Source organism: Phoca vitulina, unplaced genomic scaffold (assembly GCF_004348235.1).
Source record: "Phoca vitulina isolate PV1807 unplaced genomic scaffold, GSC_HSeal_1.0 scaffold30, whole genome shotgun sequence".
In the NCBI taxonomy this organism is placed as follows: domain Eukaryota; kingdom Metazoa; phylum Chordata; class Mammalia; order Carnivora; family Phocidae; genus Phoca; species Phoca vitulina.
In genome coordinates, this window is record NW_022589733.1 from 19496328 (window position 1) to 19522723 (window position 26396).

A 26396-nucleotide genomic window follows, 5' to 3' on the forward strand; every position below is an offset into this window, starting at 1 on the left:
CCTGAGCCGAAGGCAGACGCTTAACGACTGAGCCACCCAGGCGCCCCTACCTTGGTAGCTTTTTAAGGAGGAATAATCCATAACAGCCAAGACTACCTTTTGTGGTGGCTGATAACCCTTAACTGAATATCACCAATCCTTCAACAGCCGATCACTGCTTTCCACCTTGAACCCTACACCTTTCCTATCTACTTACATTTCTTGGAATGTTTCATGTTACTCCTTCCCTCTATGCTGTAACCCCAGCCAGGCTCACTCTTTTCCACCTTGTCTGTCTGAGGCTCTTTGTTTATCTTTCAAAGATTGAGGTCTCCTATGCGAACGTTTCCAGACTGACTCCATCCTATCCTCTTCTTTCAAAGTTAAGCACTCGTTTCAGTTACCTTTTTTTTTTTACTTTGTACATTTTATATCTATTTCTATAATAGTCCTTAATTATTTGTTCATTGGTAAAATATAGGAGTACTAATTACATGCTTGGTCTTTCTTTCCATCTTTGCTATTTAATGGCAGAGTGTGAAGTGGCAAGTTTGTGTTTTGTTTTGTTTTGTTTTGTTTTTTTACCTTCTCTGAGACCTTGGTTTCCATTTGTAAAATGGGAGTTATGTACCTATCTCATAGGGTTGTTGTGAGATTAAATGGAATTATACACATAAAACATAACTCTTTTTGGGACACACAACATTAAATGAGTAGTGAGGATGGTGTTTGCATATTTATATCTTCTTTTATATTTTGAACTTCTTGAAGACATGGAATGTGTTCTATTCAGCTTATGTTTCCCAGTATTTTGCCTCGAATAGGTTTGATCTGTAAGTGCTTATTCAATCGGAAAATGACTGTCCAACACCATGAGAGCTTTACACCTATTTTCTCTTATGTTCTTACTTCTGCACTTGTTGTTTTTCTTCCTTATTCCAATAAGTTATACTATAAAAATACTTAGGATTTTTGTTCAGTGTGTTGTGTCTTCAGCACAAATAGAATTCTAAAAAACATCTATTTTAGCCTTTAATAAGAATTATTTACCAATAATATAAATTAAAACATGCTGTGTTCATATTAGAATGGGGTTTCATGACTTGAGGGTCTTAGGAGTTCAATATCTTGCTACAGTTTTGGATGTATGAAGTACATAAGTTCTTGCAGAGTGAGAATTATTTTATGTGAGAACAAGGAATCACATTGTCTCTTGGGGAGAGTGTGGATGATTGAGAAAGAAGACAAGAGAAAAATAACTGGGCATTTCTATTTTTGCATTAGGCTGGGGAGCCCAACATATGAGTTTTCAGAGATTTCCAGTTTTACTATTTTTTTTTTAGTTTTTATTTAACTTCCAGTTAACATGCAGTGTTTATATAGTTTCAAGTGTACAATATAGCGATTCAGTAATTCCATACATCACTCAGAGCTCAGCACAACAAATCCCCATCACCTATTTCACCCATCCCCCCCCCTTTCTCTGGTAACCATCAGTTTGTTCTCTTATAGTTAAGAGTCTGTTTCTTTGTTTGTCCCCCCCTTTTCCCTTTGCTCATTTGTTTTGTTTCTTAAATTCTACATATGAGTGAAATCATGTGGTATTTGTCTTTCTCTGACTGACGTATTTGACTTAGCACAATACTCTCTAGCTCCATCCATGTCATTACAAAAGGCAAGATTTCATTCTTGTTTCTGGCTGAGTAATATTCCACTGTGTGTATATTGTGTGTGTGTGTATCTCACACATCTTCTTTATTCATTCATCGATCAATGTACACGTGGGCTGTTTCCATAATGTGGCTACGTCGCTGCTATAGACATCAGGGTGCATGTATCCCTTTCAATTAGTATTTTTGAGTTCTTCCAGTTCTTATTTTTAACCCACATAAAAAAGGGAGGCATTTCCTACTGAAGAACCCATTATGGTTCATATGTGTATGCTTTCCTACTCATTCCAGGCATCCTCTTTGCATTGTTGCTGAGATAGTATTTATTTCACACTTTTCTACTGTTGGGATTTCCACCAACAGAAAATAAAAACATAATTGTAAAATTAGAGCACCGAGGCATTTATAAAGGATGTTATGTATAATATCAAACCATTTTATTCACTCACTGAACATTTCAGCAGAATAATCCAAGTTTAAGAGTAATTCCAACAATTTTCTCCACTGTTAAGGGGCTATGTTACTGCTTGAATTTTCAGCTTTATTTTGCTCTGTGTCCTTTGTGTGACAGGCTTATACATTCAAGAATGATGGTCCTGAGAGGACCTTTTTTCCCAGAACCCTGGTCTCCTTTGTGAGCTTTATCTCATTAGCCCTCCCAGTAGTTGTCTGGTGTGTATAGATCAGACTCAGAAAGGCACAATGGTCTATTTCTGAATTCCCACCACATGTAATCCATTATGCTATATGATAATGCCCTTGGGAGGAGGTCTTAGCCAGGTTTGTACACTTAATTCATTTAATAAACACTTACTGAGAACCTGCTTTTTGCCATGTACCATGCTAATTTCTGAACCTGGTGAAATGATTGTCAAAGTCTGCATTAGGTAATAACAGTAGTACCTCAAATTGGTATGGCTTCTACAATTTCTAAAATCCTTTTCCATACTTTAATTCATTTAATCTTCACAATAACCCCCTAAGGATAGGCTTTACCTACAAAGAAACTGAAATCTAAAGAAATGGAATTGAGACACTTGTGTGAATATCACCAGTTCTGAAGGGATGGACATTATAGCATGATATTTTCCAAAAAGTAATAACTTTCTTTTGAACAATTATATTCTTGGATGCCTGGCTGGCTCTGTAGGTAGAGCATGTGACTCTTGGTCACAGGGTCATGAATTCAAGCCCCACACTGGGCATGGAGCCTACTTAAAAAAATAATAATAATAATAAGTGAAAAATTGTATTCTTAAATCATGCTTTTCATTTAGTTTTAGCTTGGCTGGGGCTACTGCACCACTAGTCTAACCACCCTCTCCCCGTGCCATTGCCACTGCTGCCATGGCCGTGACAAGGAAGGGGACGGTGGCTTTGACTGCTTCTGATGGCTGAGAAGGCAGCATTTGCTTTCAGAGGAGGGGCCCTAGTGAGTTAAATATTGATCTCTGATAGGAAAGGTGAATTACAACAAGGTCAAAGGACTCTGGCCTGGGTTTTTAAAATATGTTAACGTAAAGTAGTAGTAATAAAATGTATCCTTCTGCAGGATTGTTAGCCAGCCAGTTATAATTCTACACTATCTAGAAAACCAAACTGAAAGTTGAGGATGTACTCAGGAAAAGATGACATGGGTTTTTATTTTATTATTATTATTATTTTTTAAAGATTTTATTTATGTATTTGACAGAGAGAGAGAGCACAAGCAGGGGGAGAGGGAGAAGCAGGCTCCCTGCAATGGAGCAGGGAGCCCGACGCGGGGCTCGATCCCAGGACCCTGGGATCATGACCTGAGCCGAAGGCAGACGCTTAACTGACTGAGCCACCCAGGCGCCCCGACATGGGTTTTTAGCCATGGCTTTGCCACAGACTGTAACTTGGAAGAAGTTTTATTATGTCTTTGAGCCTCTTTTTTTCTTAGGGTTTCAGTTTCAGTTTAAAAATGAACAGGTTGGACTGAATTATCACTAAGGTGTCTTCTAGCCCTAAAATTTTCTAAGTTATTTATTTTTAGATTAGTGTTTGTTCCCAGGACACTCTGGATGAATGTGTGTGTGCGTGTGTGAGAGAGTGTATGTTTGTGTAGGAGGCCAAACATAACACACTTGAAATTTATAGCTATTTCATTAATTTCTAAATATGGTAATTTATTTCAGCTATATTGAGCATACGTCTGTAATTCATGTGTACTTACTACATTGGTGAATCTTTCTCCTTTCCTGGAATAATCTCCGAGAGAGAGAGTAGAGGGTTTAGCATGCGTAAAGATGAATATAATCTCAAGATAAACACTCTTACTGATTATAGGAAGCTAATAATAATGCAGATTGGCTGTCAATTGCAAGGGCAAACCCTCACACATCCAAAGCTGCTCTATAATATTACCTTAATGGAGTTTTGGAATTATATACAGATACCTCTAGAATGATGGTATTTTTCAGTTTCATCATTATTCTCACACCTCAAATTTACTCTGGCTCATTAAGAATGAAGTAAAAGTAAGTGGGGGGAATGGGAAGATGTTGGTCAAAGGCTACACACTTCCAATTATAAGGTGAATGAGTTCTGGGGATCTGTTATTCAGCATGGTAACTATAGTTAACAATACTGTATTACATCCTTTAAAGTTGCTAAGAGAGTAGATCTTAGATTTTCTCTCCACACAAAAAAATTGTAATAATGTGAGGTGATAGATTTGTTAACTAACCCTATGTGGTATTCATTTTCGAATCATTTGAATCATTTTGTAAAATGTCTATCAATTTGGATTTGTCTCTTGTTTATCATGAATAGACTGAGTTTATGTGTTGTTAGCAAGAATGCCAGAGAAGTGATGCTTCCTTTTCATGGTCTATGGGAGCGTTGGGTGCATGACATCAATATGTCTCAATACCAGTATTATAAATTTTGACTTCTGTTGGATTTCTTCACATAACATTACTGTTTTTCCCTTTGTAATTAATAAATACCTTGGGGGAAATTCGTTGAGACTGGAAATATCCTGTTACTCTTTAAACTTTCACCTGTTACTCTTTAAACTTTTCACTAATTTTAACATTCATCAGTGGGCCTTGCCTGCAATAATTATTACTGTAGGGGCCTAATGATGATTTTCAATTTCTCTCATTCCTTTGACACTTATTAATAGGAATTGTTCAATAAGGGCTGTCCCACTCCTATTTATTTATTCAATTTATTTATTCAATTATTTATTTATATCAGTATGGACTCAGGGATATTTACTTTATAGGTTATAATTCCATGCCACTATTATTTATTTTGAGGCTCAAATGTTCCAACTTTTGTCTTCATTACCTTTTAATTAAAACAATAAAAAATTATCAGTGAATACAGTTGTTTGATGTGGATTGAGCAATGTATTTGCACTATATAGCGCAGCATTCACCAGCTGATTTCTTTCTTTCTTTTTTTTTTTTTAAGATTTTATTTATTTATTTGACAGAGAGAGACACAGTGAGAAAAGGAACACAAGCAGGGGAATTGGGAAAGGGAGAAGCAGGCTTCCCACCAATCAGGGAGCCCGATGTGGGGCTTGATCCCAGGACCCTGGGATCATGACCTGAGCGGAAGGCAGACTATTAATGACTGAGCCACCCAGGCGCCCCTCAGCAGCTGATTTCTTTTTTTTTTTTTTAAGATTTTATTTATTTATTTGACAGAGAGATAGCAAGAAAGGGAACACAAGCAGGGGGAGTGGGAGAGGGAGAAGCAGGCTTCCCGCGGAGCAGGGAGCCCGATGCGGGGCTCGATCCCAGGACCCTGGGATCAGGACCTGAGCCGAAGGCAGACGCTTAACAACTGAGCCACCCAGGCACCCCACCAGCTGATTTCTAAGTCTAACAATTCTCAGTCTACTACAACTGACTCCTTAACTTAGTTACATAAGAATGAGGAAAAGAACATGAACACGTCTTCGTCTTTTCTCCTCTTCCTGAACTCAGTTAATTCTGCCAATTTGGTCAGAAAATCCCTAATGACAACAAAAGCTTGGCAGTTACGAATAGCAGTTCTTTTATACAATAAAAAAAATTACAAAGTCTTTAAAGATATGGAAACTTGGATGGCATTCTCCTTCCCCAGTGGTAACTCTGACTGGATGTGCAGGATGGAGTGCTTGCTGACCCCTCCAACACAGCTATTGTGCTTGGTTAATATTGTGTTTCCGTCTATAGTTATCACTTAGGTGCTGATCTAAACAAACCATCCGGTGTGTCCAGCTAGTCCAGGACACATCCACTTAGCAACAAAAATATGGACAAGGATTTCCTTGAGCTTCAACAGCTAGAATTTTTTTTTTTGGTCTAGTAGGAAAATGTTACTTTATTAGTATTTTTATTAAGTATTTTTCAGTTATTTCATTGTATTTGTTTTTGTTACATCCAATTATATGTAACATTTTATTTGTATTTCCCTTATAGCATTTATCACGTTTTGTTTTTTATAATTTCTACTTTATTAATTGCTCTTTTGAGGGGTACATATTTTCTTTTTTCTTTTCAACTAAACAATGTGAGGACAAAATCTGTGTATCAGACATTTTGAATATCCTACATGTTTTATACATAAGACACAGTTCTTTGTTGATGAAAAGGGGTAAACATGGTTTTTAAGATGAAAAAAATTCTTTCTTATCATTAATGTTAGGAATAAATAAAAGCTTATTGAGTTTATTGAAGCAAGGATTTTCTTTACTGATAAAGGAATGTTTTAATCCATTATTGACCTCTCACAATAGGATTAATTTTTTATGACACTGCAAAAGCTAATTGTGCACCCATAAGCCATGTGTTTAAATTGGTAATAGTTTATTAAGGAGAATTTTGTTCTAATGGCAGATTAGTTCTAGTAGCAAATTTAGCTGAGAAGAACCTCAACAAAGATCATACATACAGAATTTATGTGATAACTTTCAGTATACACAGGGAGTGACCATGTCCCACATATTCAAAAGGCATATAACAATGTTGAGCAAAGATCCTTTATCCAAATATTTACAAAAGCCTTAATCTGTAGCTATTAGCAACCATTTTTTTAAAAATTTTATTTTTAAGTAATCTCTACACCCAACATGGGTCTTGGACTCACAACTCTGAGATTAAGAGTCGTATCCTCCACTGACTGAACCAGCCAGGCATGCCCCACCATTAGCAACAATTTTTAACTGGATTTTCTTACCCAAGCCATAAATATTTGTCATGATTCAACAGGACAGGGAAATTAGGACTACAAAAATATATCTGTATTTTTGACAGAATTTTTCATACTTCATCTAACCAGTATTTATTAGTGCATCTTCTGTGTGTTAGTGATCACTGCTATGAACACCATCAATGTACTGCCAAATTTTGACTAATGTGTAGAATTCATTTGTGCAGTAACTAAGCATTCATATTGTTATAGTGGTGCCATGTAGAGTGGGGTACAGCTTGCTCTGAAAGGTTAAAAGGAAATGTAATGTCAAGCCAGGGTCACAGAACGATTGTGTATGTACTAGAAAAATACATGAATTTTGGGACACTTGGGTGGCTCTGTCGGTTAAGCGTCTGCCTTCGGCTCAGGTCATGATCCCAGGGTCCCAGGATCAAGCCCCGTGATGGGCTCCCTGCTCAGCGGGGAGCCTGCTTCTCCCTCTTCCTCTGCCCCTCTCCCCTGCTCGTGCTTTCTCTCTCAAATAAATAAATGAAATCTTAAAAAAGAAAAATACATGAATTTTGCCTCATGAACGTGCAAGGGAATGTGTTCAGGGCCTTAAATAGCCCTGCATAAAATGCAGCACGGTTCTGAAGAGTGACTAGAAGGAAAAGCCAAAAGATAGATTAACACTGTAAAAGGGATGTGTTTTAATTACGGTTGGCTTTTACGGTGTCTTGAGTTTAATCCCCTCAATGTACCTTGGTCAAGTGGAAAAGATGGGCAGAAAAACAGAAACTGTGACATATGACAAGTGCCATAATAGTGATATGTGGGGTGTTAGGGGAATGTAAATGAGGAAGGCTATGTGCTGTCAAAATTGGTCTTGTTGTGAAAGGGGAGACAAAGAACAATTAACTTGCTCTTTTTCTGAAGATATCTTCATTACCATCTCCAGATAGTCATTAAAGAATTAGCATTGGGGCGCCTGGGTGGCTCAGGCGTTAAGCGTCCGCCTTTGGCTCAGGTCATGATCCGAGGGTCCTGGGATTGAACCCCATGTCAGGCTCCCTGCTCAGTGGGGAGCCTGCTTCTCCCTCTTCCTTTGCAGCTCCCCCTGCTTGTGCTGTCGCTCTCTCTCGCTGTGTCAAATAAATAAATAAAATCTTTTAAAAAAGATAAAAAAGAATTAGTATTAAAGTTGCATAATAATCCCATTCTGTAGCTCATTTTTGTTCAATGTCTACTACCTTCCAGGCAGGCTCTCAAACAGTTTACTTTTATTTTATTAGTTAATCTTATTTAATCCGCTCAGTTTTCAGTAAAATTGGCATTAGGGTTAATATTAGAGTTTTATGGATTAGAAATTGAAATTGAGAAGTGAAATTATTTGTCCAAGTCACAAAGTTTATAAATGACAGAACTGAAATTCAAATCTGGTCAATTTAAACTCAAATCTTAGACTCCGTCCGCTAAACTATACTCCCACCTAAGTATATTATATTAATTGTACACACACACACATATACACACTAATATTCAGTACCTACAATGCTCAAGCCCTGGCCTAGGTACCTTTCATACATTATCTCATTTAATACACAACAGCCCTTGGGGGGGGTTAGTCTTTTTTGTTTTATAAATGAGGAAAGTGAGGCCCAGAGGTTAATTATGTGCTTCAAACCTCCCAAAAAGCAAATGTAATATCAAGACTTGAATGGAGAGTATTTGACTTTAAAGTTTATTGCTCTGCTTTTATACTTTAATGATTTTACAAAGATGATCCAAAGGGCATCAATTGTAGGTTAATGCAAATTCATTATAGGGTGGGAGCTGTGGATCTAAGATAATTCCATACTGATACTCCATTTTTTTCAGCGTTTATTGAATAGTGACTTTCCCCCATTGTTGTCTTGTTTCTGCTATTGAATCTATTTCTGAAATTACTTTTCTAATCCATTTTTATTAACTGATAGCATGTGTTTAAAAGTTAACTTTAATATTATTTATTATAGAACATATGCTTATTATAAGAAGGTCAAACATTATAGGAACAGTTAACTTCAAAAATAGAAATCCTGGGACGCCTGGGCGGCTCAGTCGTTAAGCGTCTGCCTTCGGCTCAGGTCATGATCCCAGGGTCCTGGGATCGAGCCCCGCATCAGGCTCCCTGCTCAGCGGGAAGCCTGCTTCTCCCTCTCCCGCTCCCCCTGCTTGTGTTCCTGCTCTTGCTATCTCTGTCTCTGTCAAATAAATAAATAAAATCTTTAAAAACAAAAACAAAAACAAAGAAACAAAAATAGAAATCCCTATAATTGCAATGCAGATGTAACTGCTATTAACTAATTGGCATATTTTCTTGTTCCCTTTATGGACATACTAAATATATATATATATAATTTTTTAAATATAAAACTGAGAACTTGCTTCTGGCACTTAGCAACTCTGATACCCTTAGTTTGGCCCTTAGTTTTATAGTGTATGAGTCATTTTATGGTATTTTAAAAAATATGGTAGGGTTCATTTTTTTCCTAAAAAAACCTAGCCTCTACTTTAATATTTCAGCAGGAGACTAGGAAGCAATATAAATTATTCCTAACCAGCCTGTTTCTTCTTACACAAATTGCCTTTCTCATTGCCTCTGTTTCAATGGAAATGAAATTAAATGAAGTCCTATCTTTCTATTTTTTCTAATCCTATAGGTGGTCAAGACTTTTCTACTGTTGTCAGCAGTCCTCTCTGCTTTGTATGCAAGCAGAAGGGTCTGAAACAGATTGGAACGTTGTTTCACATAAAGCAATACTTTTTTTTTTTTTTTAATTAGGGGAGGGAGAAGTACTAAAAGTGGAAATGACTTATAACAACAGATACGCCATAGAAAGTAAACATAAATCTTAATACCAAAAGGAAAAGAAAAATATGTAATTTGAAGTAATTTTTCAGATACAGTGTCTCCCAGGTTTTGGATTAGTTATATAAAGGATTTTAAACACAGATACACTATGGCACTTTCCACAGGGAAGTTTGCTGGTAGCTGTCTTCCTTACAAAAACATTTAAAGATGCAAACCTAAGTTGTTTGAAACTTATTTTTTTTTAAAGATTTCTTTATTTATTCATTTATTTGACAGAGACACAGCGAGAGAGGGAACACAAGCAGAGGGAGTGGGAGAGGGAGAAGCAGGCCTCCTGCTGAGCAGGGAGCCTGATGCAGGGCTCGATCCAGGACCCTGGGATCATGACCTGAGCTGAAGGCAGACACTTAACGACTCAGCCACCCAGGCGCCCCTAAAACTTGTTTTTTATAAAAAGTTGAAAAGCTTGCATATTCTTTTCTAGTTTGAGGAAACATTCCAAAGAAAATCACTTTTTAAATTCACTTAAAAAATATTTACTTTATAAATGACCCACAACTAGTTTTATCGTGTAAGATTAGTAGTTAGAGAAAACTACCAAGGAGAAATTATATAGTAAACAATTCAAAAACCCAAATTATTTCAATCTAGCTTTTTGTTCTATGCTTATATATAAGTGTGAAAGCTAATACTTTTGTATAAAAGTAATAGATATCCATGTTAGAATTTGATTGAAGCCTAAAAAATATATCTTTTCTTGCCAGTTTGCATAAATTTATTATAAAAGGCCGTAATTTAAAAATCCTGAAATTTTAACTGCTGGACACAATTTCAGAGCTACCTTATTTCTGGCTTATTTGGACTCATTCCACTGCAGCTCAGAGGTTCCGGAAGAAACTTGAGTTCTCCTTGTCATTCCAATAGTAATTTGAAATCCTTGAAAAAGATAGGTCAACTTTTATTTGACTTGGTAAGGCCTTGGGTTAAAATGGAGAAGGAGGGCGCCTGGGTGGCTCAGATTGTTAAGCGTCTGCCTTTGGCTCAGGTCATGATCCCAGGGTCCTGGGACCGAGTCCCACATCGGGTGGGGAGCCTGCTTCTCCCTCTGCCTCTCTCTCTGTCTCTTATGAATAAATAAATAAAATCTTAAAAAAAAAATGGAGAAGGAAAGATGAGTAATGAAATGAATTGAAAATCTCAGAACCAATATAAACTACAGTTATTTTTTTTTTAACCAGAAAATACTGAAATCACATATTATAAGCACATGTACTGCTTCTGAGGACATGCTTGGGTTCTTTATTGGGAATATTTTCCTCCTGGTGACTGGCATGGACAAATGAGCTAACTTCACAGGGTTAAATGATAAGGCAATAATGGTAAAATGAGTATGACTTTGGAAATGATGGTACAGCGAATCCGAAGAATTGTAACTCAAATTTGTATTAGATCTGAGGTTCAGGTGATCATCATGTAATGCCTCACTGACACAACCTCACAAATCACTCCTATGTCTTCAGACAAAGAAAGTATAAAGAGACATGGATTTCCTGCTTTTAAAGAGAAAAAAAGTAGGGTTGCCTGGGTGGCTCAGTCAGTTGAGCATCTTCCTTAGGCTTGGGTCATGATCCCAGGGTCCTGGGATCAAGTCCTGCATCCGGTTCCTTGCTCAGCAGGGAGCCTGCTTCTCCCTTTGCCTGCCGCTCCCCCTGCTGTGCGCGCTCTCTTTCTCTCATAAATAAATAAATAAAATCTTAAAAAAAAACCAAACACACAAAACAATGTTCCTTCCATAGTTGGAAGCCCTCCATAACTCCCCTTCACCCATTTTGCCCCTCTCCCATCCCCCTCCCCTCTGGCAACCATCAGTTTGTTCTCAGTATTTATAGGTCTGATTCTGCTTTTTGTTTATTTATTCATTCTTTTTGTTGTTTTAGATTCCACATATAAGTGAAATCATATGGTATTTGTCTTTCTCTGTCTGACTTACTTCACTTAGCATAATACCCTCTAGGTCCATCTATGTTGTCCCAAATGGCAAGATCTCATCCTTTTTTCTGTGTGGCTGAATGATACTCCATTATAGATATATCTATCTATCTATAAATAGATAGATAGATAAATAGATAGATCTCACATTTTCTTTATCCATTCATCTATCAATTGACATTTGGATTGCTTCCATTTTCTTTTCTTTTCTTTTTTTTAAAGATTTTATTCATTTAACAGAGAGAGACACAGCAAGAGAGGGAACACAAGCAGGGGGAGTGGGAGAGAGAGAAGCAGGCCTCCCATGGAGCAGGGAGCCCTATGTGGGGCTCGATCGCAGGACCCTGGGATCATGACCTGAGCCGAAGGCAGACGCCCAACGACTGAGCCACCCAGGCGCCCGCTTCCATTTTCTATTGTAAATAATGCTGTGCTAAACATGGGGGTGCATCTATCTTTTCAAATTAGTGTTTTTCGTGATTTAGTTTTCTTTGGGTAGATACTCAGTAGTGGAATTATTGGATCATATGGTAGTTCTATTTTTAATTTTTTGAGGAACCTCCATACTATTTTCCACAGTAGCTGTACTAATTTACATTACCTCCAGTAGTACGTAAGGGTTCATTTTTCTCCACATCCTTACTAACACTTGTTATTTCTTGTCTTTTTGATTCTAGCTATTCTGATGGATGTAAGGTGTTATGTCATTGTGGTTTTGGTTTGCATTTTCCTGATGGTTAGTGATGTTGAGCATCTTTTCATGTGTCTTTTGGCCATCTGTATATCTTCTTTGGAAAAATGTCTGTTCAGGTCCTCTGCCTATTTTTAATTGGATTATTTGGGGGGGTGGTTTTTGGTGTTGAATTTTGTAAGTTCTTTATATATTTCAGATGTTAACGCTTTATCAGATGTATCAATTGAAAATATCTTCTCCCATTCAGTAGGTTGCCTTTTCATTTTGTTGATTGTTTCCTTCACTGTGCAAAAAACTTTTTATTTTGGTGTAATCTCAATAGTTTATTTTTGCTTTTGTTTCCCTTGCCCTAGGAGACAGCTAGAAAAATGTTGCTATGGTTGATGTCAAAGAAATTACTGCTTATGTTCTCTTCTAGGAGTTTTGTAGTTTCAGGTCTCACACTTATGTCTTTTTTTTTTTTTTTTAAGATTTTATTTATTTGACAGAGAGAGATAGCGAGAGAGGGAACACAAGCAGGGGGAGTGGGAGAGGGAGAAGCAGGCTTCCCATGGAGCAGGGAGCCCCATGCGGACTCGATCCCAGGACGCTGGGATCATGACCTGAGCCGAAGGCAGATGCTTAACAGACTGAGCCACCCAGGCGTCCCATCACGCTTAGGTCTTTAATCCAAAATAAAATACAGATTATTGGGCTTTATGCTGTACTTTCTATACTACTGATTTAGATACTGATTGGCTAGAAAGATGTTGATGCTATTGCTAACAATGAAAACAATGCACGAGAGGATTAAGGATAATGAAGACTAGTTGACAGTTGGATATGGTGGTTTTGAAGGATTGGGACAGCACCTAAGTGGAAGGAATTGGGACCGACAAGAGACACTGGTTATAGAGATCTATGTTAAATGTAGGGATCTAGCATGGAAAGTTGAGGGGGACTAGAGGATAAAGTGAGAAGAAAGTGAGAAGAAAATTGGAGCCTTGGGGAGCAGCTACATTGTAGATATAGGAGGAAAAACAAGGCATTAGAAAATAAAAGGACAGAAAGGAGGGATAAAAAAACAGTGCACTGTCAGATGTTGGAATGGGCAAGAATAAGGACTGAGAAATTTAGACTGGGTGAGTAAGAAAACATTAGTGACTCTTCAGAATGCAGTTTTATTCAGAAGGGGTTAAGGAGCAAAAGGAGAAAATAAAAACAGCAAACATAAACTTTTTTCTTTTTTTTCCCAAAATGTGGTAAAGAGAGGAAGGAATCAAGTTGGGATTAGTAAGATCAAAGCATGGCTTTTAAAGTTTGGGTAACTTGGTACTATTTTAGGTCAGTATTTCTATGGAGTACTTGTGTCTTGTAAGTCACCTGTCTCTTTTGCTTTTCTTTCTCTTCTCTCCAGCCCTTTAACAGTAGAATGTCGTCTTCCTCATCTATACTCACTCCCTTGGTGATCATGCTGGTAGTCTTCCATTTGCCCCTCTAGGTTCACCCTTCCTTCTCTACCTGCTTTGTTTCCCAGGAGGCTGACCTGCAGGAATTACATCAACAAGCTTCTTTGACCTTTGGCTTTTGTTGAATTTGGCCAATGTAGAGTCCCAACAGGACACTGGAGGGAAAGAAGGAGGAAAGTGAAATTGGAGCATTTATTTATCCCCTTGGCTCCAAACTGGCTGAATTGACTAAAGGTCACTGCTCCTCTTGAGTCAGTCCCCTACAGGACTCCCCTGGGTCTGGTAACCAACCACTTCCTCTCCTGGTCCCTTTAGGCCTAGGTGTGTAAACAGGATATCACACTCTGTTTTCCCTTGTAGTTTCCCTAACATCTTGCCCACACCTTTATAAATTGTCTCTTTATTAATCCTGTGCATTCATTTGCTGCTGGGACCCTGACTGATACAGTGATCTTTTCCAGTCTCATGGCTTTAAATGTCAGCCATACACCAATTGCTCCCAAATTTATAGCTCCAGTTAAGACCTGTCTCCTAAACTGCAGACTCATGTATCTGGCTGCCAGCTAGATTTGGTTGTTTAACATAGGTCTCAACTTACTGATCTTTCTTCCTAAACCTCTTGATGTCAACTCCATCCTTCTGGTTATTTAGGGCAAAGATCTCAAAATCATCCTCAGTTTCTCCCTTTTTCTCCCCCCCCCCCCCCATTTCTATCTGTCAGAATATCTAAGTAGGTCTACCTTTAGTAGAGAATCTCACCACTTCTCACCACCTCCATTCCTGCCACCCTGGTCTCACTACCGTAATCTTTCACTTCTAATAATTGGTCTTCCTACTTTCTACCTTTGCCCTCTTTCACTCTATTTTCCATATAGTAGTGAGAATGATTAAAATACAAGTTAGATCATGTCACTCCTCTGCTTAAAACCTCTCTATGTCTTACCACTTCAGAGTAAAAGCCAAAAGTCCTTACAATGACCTCAAAGTCCCAACATTATCGGCCTCCTACCCCCATTATCTCTGTGACCCCATATTCTACTCTTTCTCCCTCGATTACCCTGTGCTAGGCACACTGGCTTTCCTTACTGCTTTAACACTCTTCTCCCTGTCTGTAACGCTTCTCCCAGATATCCACATGACTGATTCCCCACCTCCTAATTTAAGTCTTTGTTCAAACATCTTCTTAATGAGGGTTACCTTAACCACCTTATTTAAAATTGCAAATTGACCCCCCTGTGGTACTCCTGATCTGCCTTCCCCTACTGTTTTTTTCCCCTAACACTTAACATCTTATAACCTATTATATAATTTACTTCTTTTTTCTTTTTTTTTTTTTTTAAAGATTTTATTTATTTATTTGACAGAGAGAGACACAGCTAGAGAGGGAACACAAGCAGGGGGAGTGGGAGAGGGAGAAGCAGGATCCCCACTGAGCAGAGAGCCTGATGCGGGGCTCGATCCCAAGATCCTGGGATCATGACCTGAGCCGAAGGCAGACGCCTAATGACTGAGCCACCCAGGCACCCCTACTTATTTTTTCTTATCTTTTAATTATCATGCAGTAAAATTGCCTTTTTTCCCCTCTAATGGCATACAGTTCTGTGAGTTTTAACACATGTATAAATTATTGTGACCATCACCACAATTCTAATACAGGACAGTTCCATGCTCCAAAGAATGAATCACATCTTCCCCATTCCTAACCTTGGCAACCACTGATCTGCTCTTAATCATATATTTTTGTCTTTTCAATAATGAGATCATGTAGTATGTAACCTTTCACCACTGGCTTTTACTCAGCATAATGCCTTTGAGATTCCTCTAAGTTGCTCAGTGTATTTCATTACTTCTTATCACCAAGTAGTATTCTATTCTGTGGCTGTACTACAATTTATTCAGTCACCCATTGAAGGAATTTTGGGTTGTTTCCAGTTTGGGCACTTACAAATAGAGCTGCTAAAAACATTTGCGTATAGGCTTTTATGTGACCATAAGTTTTGTTTCTCCAGAATATAATTTACTTACTAATTACATTTATCTCTTTTTTTTGCATTCTTTGTTTGTGGATTTATTATCTAAGTTTTAAAACAGTTCTGGCATGTACCAGGAGCTCAGTAAATTAGTGAATATGCAATGTTACTGTAAAATGGAAAGGTATAGGGATACCTGAGTGGCAGAGTCAGTTGGGCGCCCTACTTGGTTTCCACTTGGATTGTGGTCTTGGGATCAAGCCCCGCCTCAGGCTCCGCGCTTGGCGCACAGTCTGCTTAGATGCTCCCTCTATTCCTCCCCTCCGAGAACGTGCATGCGCGTCCTCTCTCTCTCTCTCTTTCAAATAAATAAATAAATCTTAAAAAAAAAAAAGGAAAGGTATAGTGAGACCATAATCACTCTGAATACATTCAGGGTTTATGTTGACAATCCCTAGACTGTGCAGTTTCCTTAAACCCCAAATGACAGGATACTTGAGCTGAAAGACACCTGCAAGTTGAGAATGTAAAAGGCTTTTTACTGAAAGTAAAGTAATTCCTCCCTAATGTTTCTGGTGACCATCTATCAGATTCCTGATGGAGGAGGAGCTTGGGATGAGGTTGAGGAGAAACCTCGTGGGAGAATACTTTAACAGTGATGTCACCATAACTCATTTGTGAGTGAAATGACAAGCCAGCTCTTTCACAATCAGGATAACCCAGAGACAATTTGTTTGCAAAAGCTGGGGAAAATTATGGCACCATTCTCCCACATTGTCTGACCATTAGTTTCACTTAAGCTCATAGTATAGGCCACCAGATTAGGTAAGAAAAAGATAAGTGTTAGAGATAAAGAAGAAAATAATGATTATATGAAAGGTCGATATTTGGGAGGGGAGGGGATTGATTTGCTAGAATACTTGTGTTTACAGCCGTAAGTTATGTTTGCACTATGAAGTATCTTTTAAAAGCCACATAAAAAGACATTCAGCTCAAAATCAGATGCTGCCTAATGCCCCAAACCAGGATCACAGGGTACCTCATTAAAATACATGGACCTCCTATAAACCTGTTCATTAGAGCATGGAATTCAGTAAAAATCAGTTGGATCTTGGATCCCATCCAGTGCATTATAGTTTTTGAAGGCTCAACAAGATTTCAGTTTAAGGTGGTTCCATTTTTAAAGTTTGAACAATGGGTGCCTGGGTGGCTCAGTTGGTTGGGCGACGGCCTTCGGCTCAGGTCATGATCCTGGAGTCCCGGGATCGAGTCCCGCATCGGGCTTCCCACTCAGCGGGGAGTCTGTTTCTCCCTCTGATCCTACCCCCTCTCATGCTCTCTCTTTCTCATTCTCTCTCAAATAAGTAAGTAAAATCTTTTAAAAAAAAGTTTGAGCAAGGTTTCAGAATAAGTTTTCTTCATTTCTTAAGTTTTTTTTGGGTGAGTATAAGTTATATGGACTCATAAGAATTTCAAATATATAGAACTGTATAAAGAAAAGAAGGCGATCCTACACCTACATATAAGCACTATTGATATTTTGATGAAAATCCTTCCAGACATCTTTCCACATGTGTGAACAGTACATGTATATGTTTTTGTCACTCTCATGAAAAGGGGTTATAGTGATGCTCTTAGGGTGAGGGGAAGATTCTTTCATTTTTTTTTTTTTTAAGATTTTATTTATTTGACAGAGAGAGCACAAGCAGAGGGAGAGAGAGGGAGAAGCAGGTTTTCTGCTGAGCAAGGAGCCTGATGTGGGACTCGATCCCAGGACCCTGGGATCATGACCTGGGCCGAAGGCAGCCGCTTACCTGACTGAGCCACCCAGGCGTCCCAACTGTATCATTTTCAATAAGAGTGATCAGTACATAGAAGAAAGGAAATTAACTTCAACATCTAAGCACCTAAAACAGTGCAAACATCAGTGTTTCATGAAACATTTTGAGAATAATCTTCAACTATCAGGAAAAATGAAATAATTCTGAAATATATTGTGGGTTCTGAGTCAAACTGAATGCCATGTAGGGGTGTGGAGTCTTTACTAATCCAGCCAGGTATCCAGGTGAGAGTACTGTGGTAACTGGAGAGGTCTAATTATAGGACTAAAACAGAACACTGTTAACTTTCCACCTCTCCCAAATCTCAGGTAAATTACAAACAGATGTCTATTCACAGTTCTTCAGCCATTATGGATGGCCAGTTAGATTGGCGTATGGGCGTCATTGACATCAATTCAAGTGAAACTGCTGCTCTTTTTCATAAGGCCATGAAATAGGCTGTGTATGTGTGTCTGTCTTAATATATGTGCAGTCATCAGTTCAGTGATGCTACTGTGTGACTGAGTGAACTTCTGAGTAGATCATGAAGGGTCCTTTTACGCTACTATAATATTCACAAGTAGTCATTTAGAATGCCTTTAATTTCCTCTGATTGGTAGCCCAATACTTGGTATACTGCCTTAAATGTTCACAAAACAAGTCTCTGCCATTGGCCATGACTGGAAACTTAGGAATTTCTGCTGAAGTTCTTGTGATCTAATCCTCTCTTGAAAGCACAGAACTAAAGCATGTATTGAAATGCCTGAGTCAGCCGTTCCAGGGACATACTGGCTGCACTCTTGCTTATTTTTCTGGGATGAAAAAATCTCCTTGGTGACCTGAGGCAGCTAGCTTTTACATTCTCCACCTAGAAATGCATGTATTATAACTGCATAGAAAACACACACACACATATACAAACACACATAAACTATATCTAAATTCTGACATTAGCATTATTATATTTTCTAGGATTTTAAAAAATATTTTATATTTTCTAGGATTATGCTTAATTTCAGCAGATCTTGTTTAATAGCTTATAAGAAAATAATTTCACCTAGTTTCTACTAATTGCTATTAAAATTTTTAAACTTTTCTAACTGTTTAGTTTAGGGAAGGAAAAGAAAGACACGTTGGACACCTGGCATGCGCCGTGACGTTGGGTGTAGAGATTACTTAAATAAATAAATAAAAACTTAAAAGAAAAGAAAGTCACGTACTATTTTACTGAAACTTTTACTTTTACTTGTTTAGTGTTACTTCTATTTTATAGATGAGGACCTCAGAACAGTCAAGTAACTCTGAGGTAGAAAACACAGTTGGTATTTGAACCAGGTCCATCTGAGGCAAAAGGTCTATAACCTCATCATGCTATAGAATGAGCTGCAGAATGCTGGGCTTATAAAAAACTATATCAATATTATTAAGTAAAAAAAGCAAGGTTCAGAGCAATAAGCATTATATACTACCATTATGTGAAGTGTATGTATGAATACATATGTACATGTGTGTGTTTATTTTTACATATGCTTAGCATATCTATGTCTGGAAGACCATATAATGGTTGCCTCCAGGGATGGGAATTGGGCTGCTAGAAATCTAGATGTTTTGGGGCACCTGGGTGGCTCAGTCGGTTGGGTGTCTGCCTTTGGCTCAGGTCATGATCCCAGGGTCCTGGGATCTAGCCCCGCGTAGGGCTCCCTGCTCCGCGGGAAGCCTTCTCCCTCTCCCACTCCCCCTGCTTGTGTTCCCTCTCTCTGTCAAATAAATAAATAAAATCTTAAAAAAAAAAAAAAAAAAAAAAAAAAGAGGGCCCGTTTGCCCTCAGGCCTAAGTCTCAACGTCTGGAACAAAGTAGCTCTTGTGTGACAGGGAAGAGAGGAGCCCTGGGGACAGGAGTCCCACCTGGAAGAAGAGCTCATCTAACAGCATCTAACCCTCACCACAGCTTCAGAACATGCAGAAGAACCCAGAAAGGAGTGGGTCCTAATTTGCTCCACCAGAAGCAGTTCTTATTTACCTTGTCCAGAAAGAGCCAGACTTCGTGATGTCACCACATCCAGAAGCTATCACAGACTGTGTGACGGTGGAAACTGGACCAGCTTGCAGAAGCTTATCCGTCACAGTTCTCTGTACTCTCCCAACAACAGCAGAAAATGAACACATCTCAGGCATCAGTGTCATTCAAGGACGTGACTGTGGAATTCACCCAACAGGAGTGGCAGCAAATGGGTCCTATTCAGAGGACCCTGTATAGAGATGTGATGCTGGAGAACTACAACAACCTAGTCTCAGTGGGGAACTGCATTTTCAAACCAGCAGTAATCTTCCAAGTTGCAGCAAGGAGAGGAGCCTTGGTTCTTAGAGGAAGAATTCTCAAACCAGAGCCACCAAGAAGATTACAGAGATGATGACCTGATGAAGAGGAACAAGAAAATCCAAGATAAACACTTGCAGGAAATAATATTCATCGATAATAAACCATTGACTGGAGAGGAAGAAGAAGTTTTGGGAAAACAGTTTAATCTGCACATAGCTCCTGTTTCAACAAAAATATCCTGTAAATATGACTCATGGGGAGTAAATTTGCAAAATATTTCCCAACTTATTAATAGTAGAACCTATCCAACAAAAAAAAACAAAAAAAAAAAAAAGAAAGAAAGAAAGAAATCTGGATGTTTTATTATAAAATCCTTTCGGGGCACCTGGGTGGCTCAGTTGGTTAAACATCATGACCTGAGCAGAAATCAAGACTTAGCCAATTAATCGACTGAGCCACCCAGGCACCCCAGCTTGTAAAGCTTCCAATGCTGTAGAATATTAATACTATTATGATATTGATAAGCATTGATAATAATTATATCTTTCTAGTTTTTCAATTCCCATGATACTACTCTAATGACCTACACAGTAGAATTTGAGAGTGAGAGGCACCTGGGCGGCTCAGTCGGTTAAGCGTCTGCCTTTGGCTTAGGTTGTGATCATGGGTTCCTGGCATCGAGCCCCACATTGGGCTCCCTGCTCCGCGGGGAGCCTGCTTCTCCCTGTCCCTCTGCCTGCCGCTCCCCCTGCTTGTGCTCTTTCTCTCTGTCAAATAAATAAATAAAATCTTTAAAAAAAAAAAAGGAATTTGAGAGGGAAGTAGAATACTGATATAATATATCATGATAGCAGAGGTAATGATGACTACATTCTGCATTCAACTATTTACATTTTTAATGCCACTTGAAATTTTAATAATCCTCAGTTTATCTGTTTTTTGAAACAAGAACACCATGCCTCAAATGACAGCAGTTGCCAGTCATGACTGAGGTCAAAGAAGTATTTTATGGGTCTTAAAATTGAACTTAAAAAGAAAAAAGTTTGCCATATACTAAAAGTTATGTTTTAATTTGGAGCTACCATTAATCAAAATACCTTACCTTGAGTACACTTTATTTTTGTATTTGTTTAATGATCTGTTTATAAAGCTGTCTCCCTTACTAAATTGGGCAGGGTCCACGCTTCTTCATTTGTTACCATATTTTTAGTGGGTAGCCTAATTCCTGGCAGTTGGTAGGTAGCTAAAAATATTGGTTGAGCTGAATTGAATTGAACTAGAGATATTTAGCTTAGTTGGGAGAAGAGAGAGAGAAATAATCTCAGTTTTTAGATAATTGAAATGTTCTCATGTGAAAGAGGTTGAATTTTTTTCTGTATGCTTCAGTAGACTGCAAACCAGTGGGTGGAAGTTTCAAGAATTTTCTGAATGTTGAGTTGTCTAAAGCTAAGTGGCCCTGTCTCAGGAGATACTGATTCTGTTACCAGGAGATTCACTCATGGCCGGTCAACTATGGAAATAATTCAAGTATTTAATTGTTCATTGGTTTCTTTCTTTTTCACATCTTGGGGAATTTTTTAAATTTTATTTTTTAAAGATATTTATTTATTTGAGAGAGAGAAAGCATGAGCAGGGGGAGGGGCAGAGGGAGAGGGAGAAGCAGGCTCCCTCCTGAGCACAGAGCCCAATGCAGGGATCCATTCCAGGACACTGAAATCATGGCCTGAGCCGAAGTCAGATGCTTAACCAAATGAGCCACCCAGGCACCCCCATTTGTTTCTTTACTCATTTCTGCAAACATGTATTGAGCACACACTGTCCTAGGTGTTGGATACTAAGACTGAATACATCATAATTTCTGCCCTCGAAGAACTCAGACCCAGCAGGTGAATGGAAGTATTAGCAAAGAATTACAACCCAGGGTGCTAAGAGGTTGTTACAGAGGTGTAATGGTAATACCCTGGAGAGTTAACAGGAAAGGTTGCTGAGGAGGTGATTCTGAAGTAGAGTTGACCAGGCAGATAGAGAGAGAGGAGTCCTAAGCAGAAGGAAAAATACATGCAAAAGTGCAGAAGTTAAACTTTTTAGAATACAGTGGTATTTCATTTGGATTAGGTAGCCTTAAAATACCTCCAATCCTAAGATTCTGTGTTCTGGCTCTTTAACTTAGTGTCTTTTTTCACTTCCTGGCAGATATTACATGTATGTATGTATTTCAATTGTCTTTTTTCATAGGAAGCAAAAACAGTAACCTTCTTCTTTGATTTTTGTTTGTAGTCAAGTTCATCCGAGAAGTAACACCATATATCAAGAAGCCATCATTAGTATCAGATCTACCATGGGAAGGTGCATCTCCTCAGTCACCAAGCTTTAGTGGCAGTGAGGACTCTGGTTCTCCAAAACACCAGAACAGCACCAAGGACAGGAAGGTCATCCCTCTCAAAATGTGCTTTGCTGCTAGAAACCTAAGCATGCCGGATCTGGAAAACAGGTGAGCTGTACCTAAGGAGAATATCAAACTTAAGGCTTTACAACTTAGGGACATGTTGTAATATTGCTTATGCATATTATTAATAATATGACTGTTGACTACATTATACAGAGGAAAACATCAGCCTGAGATGAAAGAATAATTTTTGGAGTTCCATATTTAAATTACTTCACACATATATGTACATATACATATATAGAAAAATTTGGGACAAACACACAAGAAATTTAATGCTGGTTACTCCCAGGGAGTGAAATAAGATTAGAAAGTAGAAGGAGAGAAGGGGCTTCTACTCTTCATTTTATACTTTCCTGGAGTTTTAGTACTTTTCTCACTATGAAGTTACTTTATAATTTTAAAAACATTATTAAAGAAATCTTAAATGTCCCCTCAGATGGAAACTCCTTATATTGTAGATAACACAGAGTCAGAGATCTGATTATAGATATGGCTGCATCAACTAGCAGTGTGACCCTGGCAAGTTGGCATCTCTTGACTTGAGTTTCCTTATTTGTAAAAAGAGAAAGTTGGATTGAATAATTTCTTACGTCCCTCATAGTTCTATAACCAGTTGGGTTCTCTGACTCTGTCTTCAGTGATTGCATGAAGTGGTACTGGTAAACCTAGTTAGACTAGACATTAGGGGGAAAAAGGGAGAGAGAGAAAGATGAACTTATCCAGAGACCTAGGCAAGGGCCAGACTTTTTATAATGTACTTTCACTTTTATGGTCTCTTCTGATCTCAATGCACAGCCAGGTGTCCAGTCAGGATGGGATGGATCACAAGAAGACAGCAAGAGGTTGAGTGACCGTGGACATTTTTTTAAAAGTTTATTTATTTTTTTGAGAGAGAGAGAAAGTGAGAGAGAGCATGAGCAGGGGGAGGAGCAGAGGGAGGAGCAGACTCCCCGCTGAGCAGGGAGCCCGATGCAGGGCTCGTCCCAGGACCCCGGGATCATGACCCAAGCCAAAGGCAGATGCTTAACCAACTGAGCCACCCAGGCAGCCCCCAACATTGGGCATTTTAGGCCATAGGGACATTAAAGATCCTACTCTGTAATATGTTGTGTGGTATACTAGAAAGAGTTGAGCTCTGCAATCGGATAGACCTTCTTGTGGAAATCAGACAATCTTAATTAGGGTGACCTGCTGAAAAGAAGGCTCTAAGCAAATACTTTCACCTCCATAAACCACTATATCCTTATCTCTTTTAAAAAAAAGAAAGGCGCCTGGGTGGCTCATTTGATTAAGTGTCTGCCTTCGGCTCAGGGCATGATCCCAGAGTCCTGGGATTAAGTACCGCATTGGGCTCCTTGCTCGGCAGGGAGCCTGCTTCTCCCTCTCCTTCTGCCATTCCCCCTGCTTGAGTTCTCTTGCGTGCTCTCTCTCTGTCAAATAAATAAATAAAGTCTTTTTAAAAAATTAAAAAAAAAAGAATACTCAGTGTGCAGATTAAATGAGACAGTACATATGAAGCCCTTTGCACAGAGCCAGGTTCTTTGCACAGAACATAGTAGTTTCTTAAGAAAGAGTAGCTTAAAGAAGTCTTAACTGCCAACTAGGTATGCTCATTTTGAAAATTATATTCTGATATATTTGTATTGCTTTTGTTTGCTTTCTTTTAAAAGTTCAAGATATTATAGAAATTGTTTCAAGTTACATATAGATTTATTTATGAAAGATTGTGTGCACATTAAATCGTATCTAAATACAACATAGCTTGGTCTTTAAAGAATTGCTCTATTTTTTTCATAAAGTAAGAATTTAATTTGTAAAGTCACCACCTCTGCCTCTTGAATCAAAATTAATTTTTTTTCTTCAAATGAGATACATTTATGTAGAGCCTTTGGTTAATCATGGACTTAAAAAAAATTAGTAGGGACCACAAAGAAGGAACTAGAATAGAGAAACAATGTGATAAAGAACAAACAGCCACTAAATTTGTCAGCTGGTTGTCAGACTGAGGAATATTTTCAGGCTAAGTCTCTTCATTGTAAATCATTTCTGAGAATGAGAATAGATATCTCCTGTCTTAGTCTGTTGCGGCTGCTATAACAAAATACCATAGATGGGGGAGCTTATAAACAAACAGAAAGTTATTTTTCATAGTTCTGGTAGAGGATAGGAAGTCCAAGATGAGATGCCAGCAGAATCAGTGTCTGGTGAGGGCCGGCTTCCTGATTCATAGATGGCTGTCTTTTTGCTGTGTCCTCAAGGGCAGAAGAGTCTAGAGAGCTCTCTGGGGTCTCTTTTATAAGAGCACTTACCTCATTCATGAGGTCTCTGCCCTCATGATCTTATCACCTCCCAAAGGCCCCATCTCCTAATATCACAGTAAGGGTTAAGTTTTTAACACCTGTAGTGCTGCTGATATAGCTGGGTATTAGAGGAAAAGGCGAAGTATTACAAAGTTTCTACAGAACTTAGGGTTGTGAGAGTGGAGGGGAAAAAAGGAGGAAGGGGATATGACTTGGCTGTATTATTGAAGGTTGTGCTACTTTATCTTCTACCTAGACATCTTTTAGAGCTGAGTAACCTTGGCCTTCATTAAAATATGGGGCTGCACACTCTCTAGCATTCGTGCTAAATGCTAGAGACATCTGGTGCATGATCACATTTGAAATAGGTCTTCAGAACCAATTGGAGAGGGCAGTTTAGGCTACAAGATTTGTATCACACCTTGCTCTTAAGATGGTCAGTCTCCTGGAACATGATATACTATACAAGGAAAAGTCTTAGAAGATTCAGACTATTGCAGATTCTCAGTCTTAATACTGCAAAGTAATTTGTTTCTCATTTTACTTGAAATACTAAAATTTGTAGATAATTTGCTTTTTGTAAAATATAAATTGGTAGAGATTCAAGGTTATTTTCTATATCACTCTTACTTGCATTCCAGTGTGCTTTCTGGAGAAAAAGAGAAGCAGTAGAATTACCAGTAGCTGGCAAAATTATGCATAACTTTAGTTATGTCCACAGGAATGTGAACATCTATCCTATATGTCATAGTAGAAAAATTGTTCAGAACCCATTAGCTAATTAGATAGAAGTTAGGATGATGGGCTTTGTCACTTTGGCCAACCTATTTGTTTTCTGTAAGCCTTGGTTTCCTGCTCTATAAAATGAAAGCTTATGTGCAGATTAAATAAGAGGATAATAGTAAAATTGACACAGTAAGCTTTCCGTATATTATTATTATAGGTGCCATTTGTGTCCTGTGACCTTAAATAAATCCCTTAATTTCTCTGTTCTGTTTTCTCTGTCTGTAAAATGGACATAATAGTGCTTGCTCAACTAGAGTCTTTTAGAACTACTTCAAGGATAAATAAGATAATATCTATAAAATCACTTGGAGCTCTTTGATCCTTAAATTTATCTCAGCTCTGTCTCAGGAAAATGTCATGACAAGTAACACAGCTGCAACATTTAAAGCCGTGAAAAAAAAACAGTCCATCATAGGAACAGTAAAAATAAGTTTTGTTAGGATATCTGTGAGCAAAACATTTATCAAGTTGCAGTTTTATATTAAGTGACCATATTTCTATTTGAAAATTTTAATCTTCAACATAGTCTCTTGTAAAACCCAGAGCAAGAAATAGGCCTAGATGTTCCCTAATGTGGAAAATACTTATTCTGTTCTTTAAGCCCTTGGTAGGCATGTGGTTTCCCAACATTCTTTACTTTTTTCCTAATATTTTATTGTGAAAAATCTTCCAACATAAAGCAGGGTCAGAGAATTCTATGCTCAATACTCATTTTCCCACCAACTAGATTCTACCATGAATATTTTATTTTATTTGCTTTAGCACAGATTGACCCATCTATCCAGCCGTCATTCCATTTTAATTTTTCTTGATACTTTTCAAACTGAATTGCAGGCTTTAACATATTTCCCTCTAAATACTTAAGTATGCATATAAATAAGTAGAGTTCAGTGTTTCATTATAGTTTTTTTCTTTTGAGAAAATATTTACATAAAATAAAATGCACAAATCATAAACTTTGAC

At 38.2% G+C, this 26396-nt stretch overlaps 1 protein-coding gene and 1 pseudogene across 1 annotated transcript in view; both read left to right on the forward strand.

The window, feature by feature from the left end:
* SNTB2 (syntrophin beta 2) overlaps positions 1-26396 on the forward strand; it is a 99026-nt gene that overhangs the window by 25405 nt on the left and 47225 nt on the right. The window contains exon 2 of the mRNA XM_032424122.1: positions 22176-22389. Within this exon, the coding sequence (XP_032280013.1) occupies positions 22176-22389 (214 nt within the window). The remainder of the gene's footprint in view (positions 1-22175; positions 22390-26396) is intronic.
* On the forward strand, positions 19384-22162 carry LOC116644451 (annotated as a pseudogene).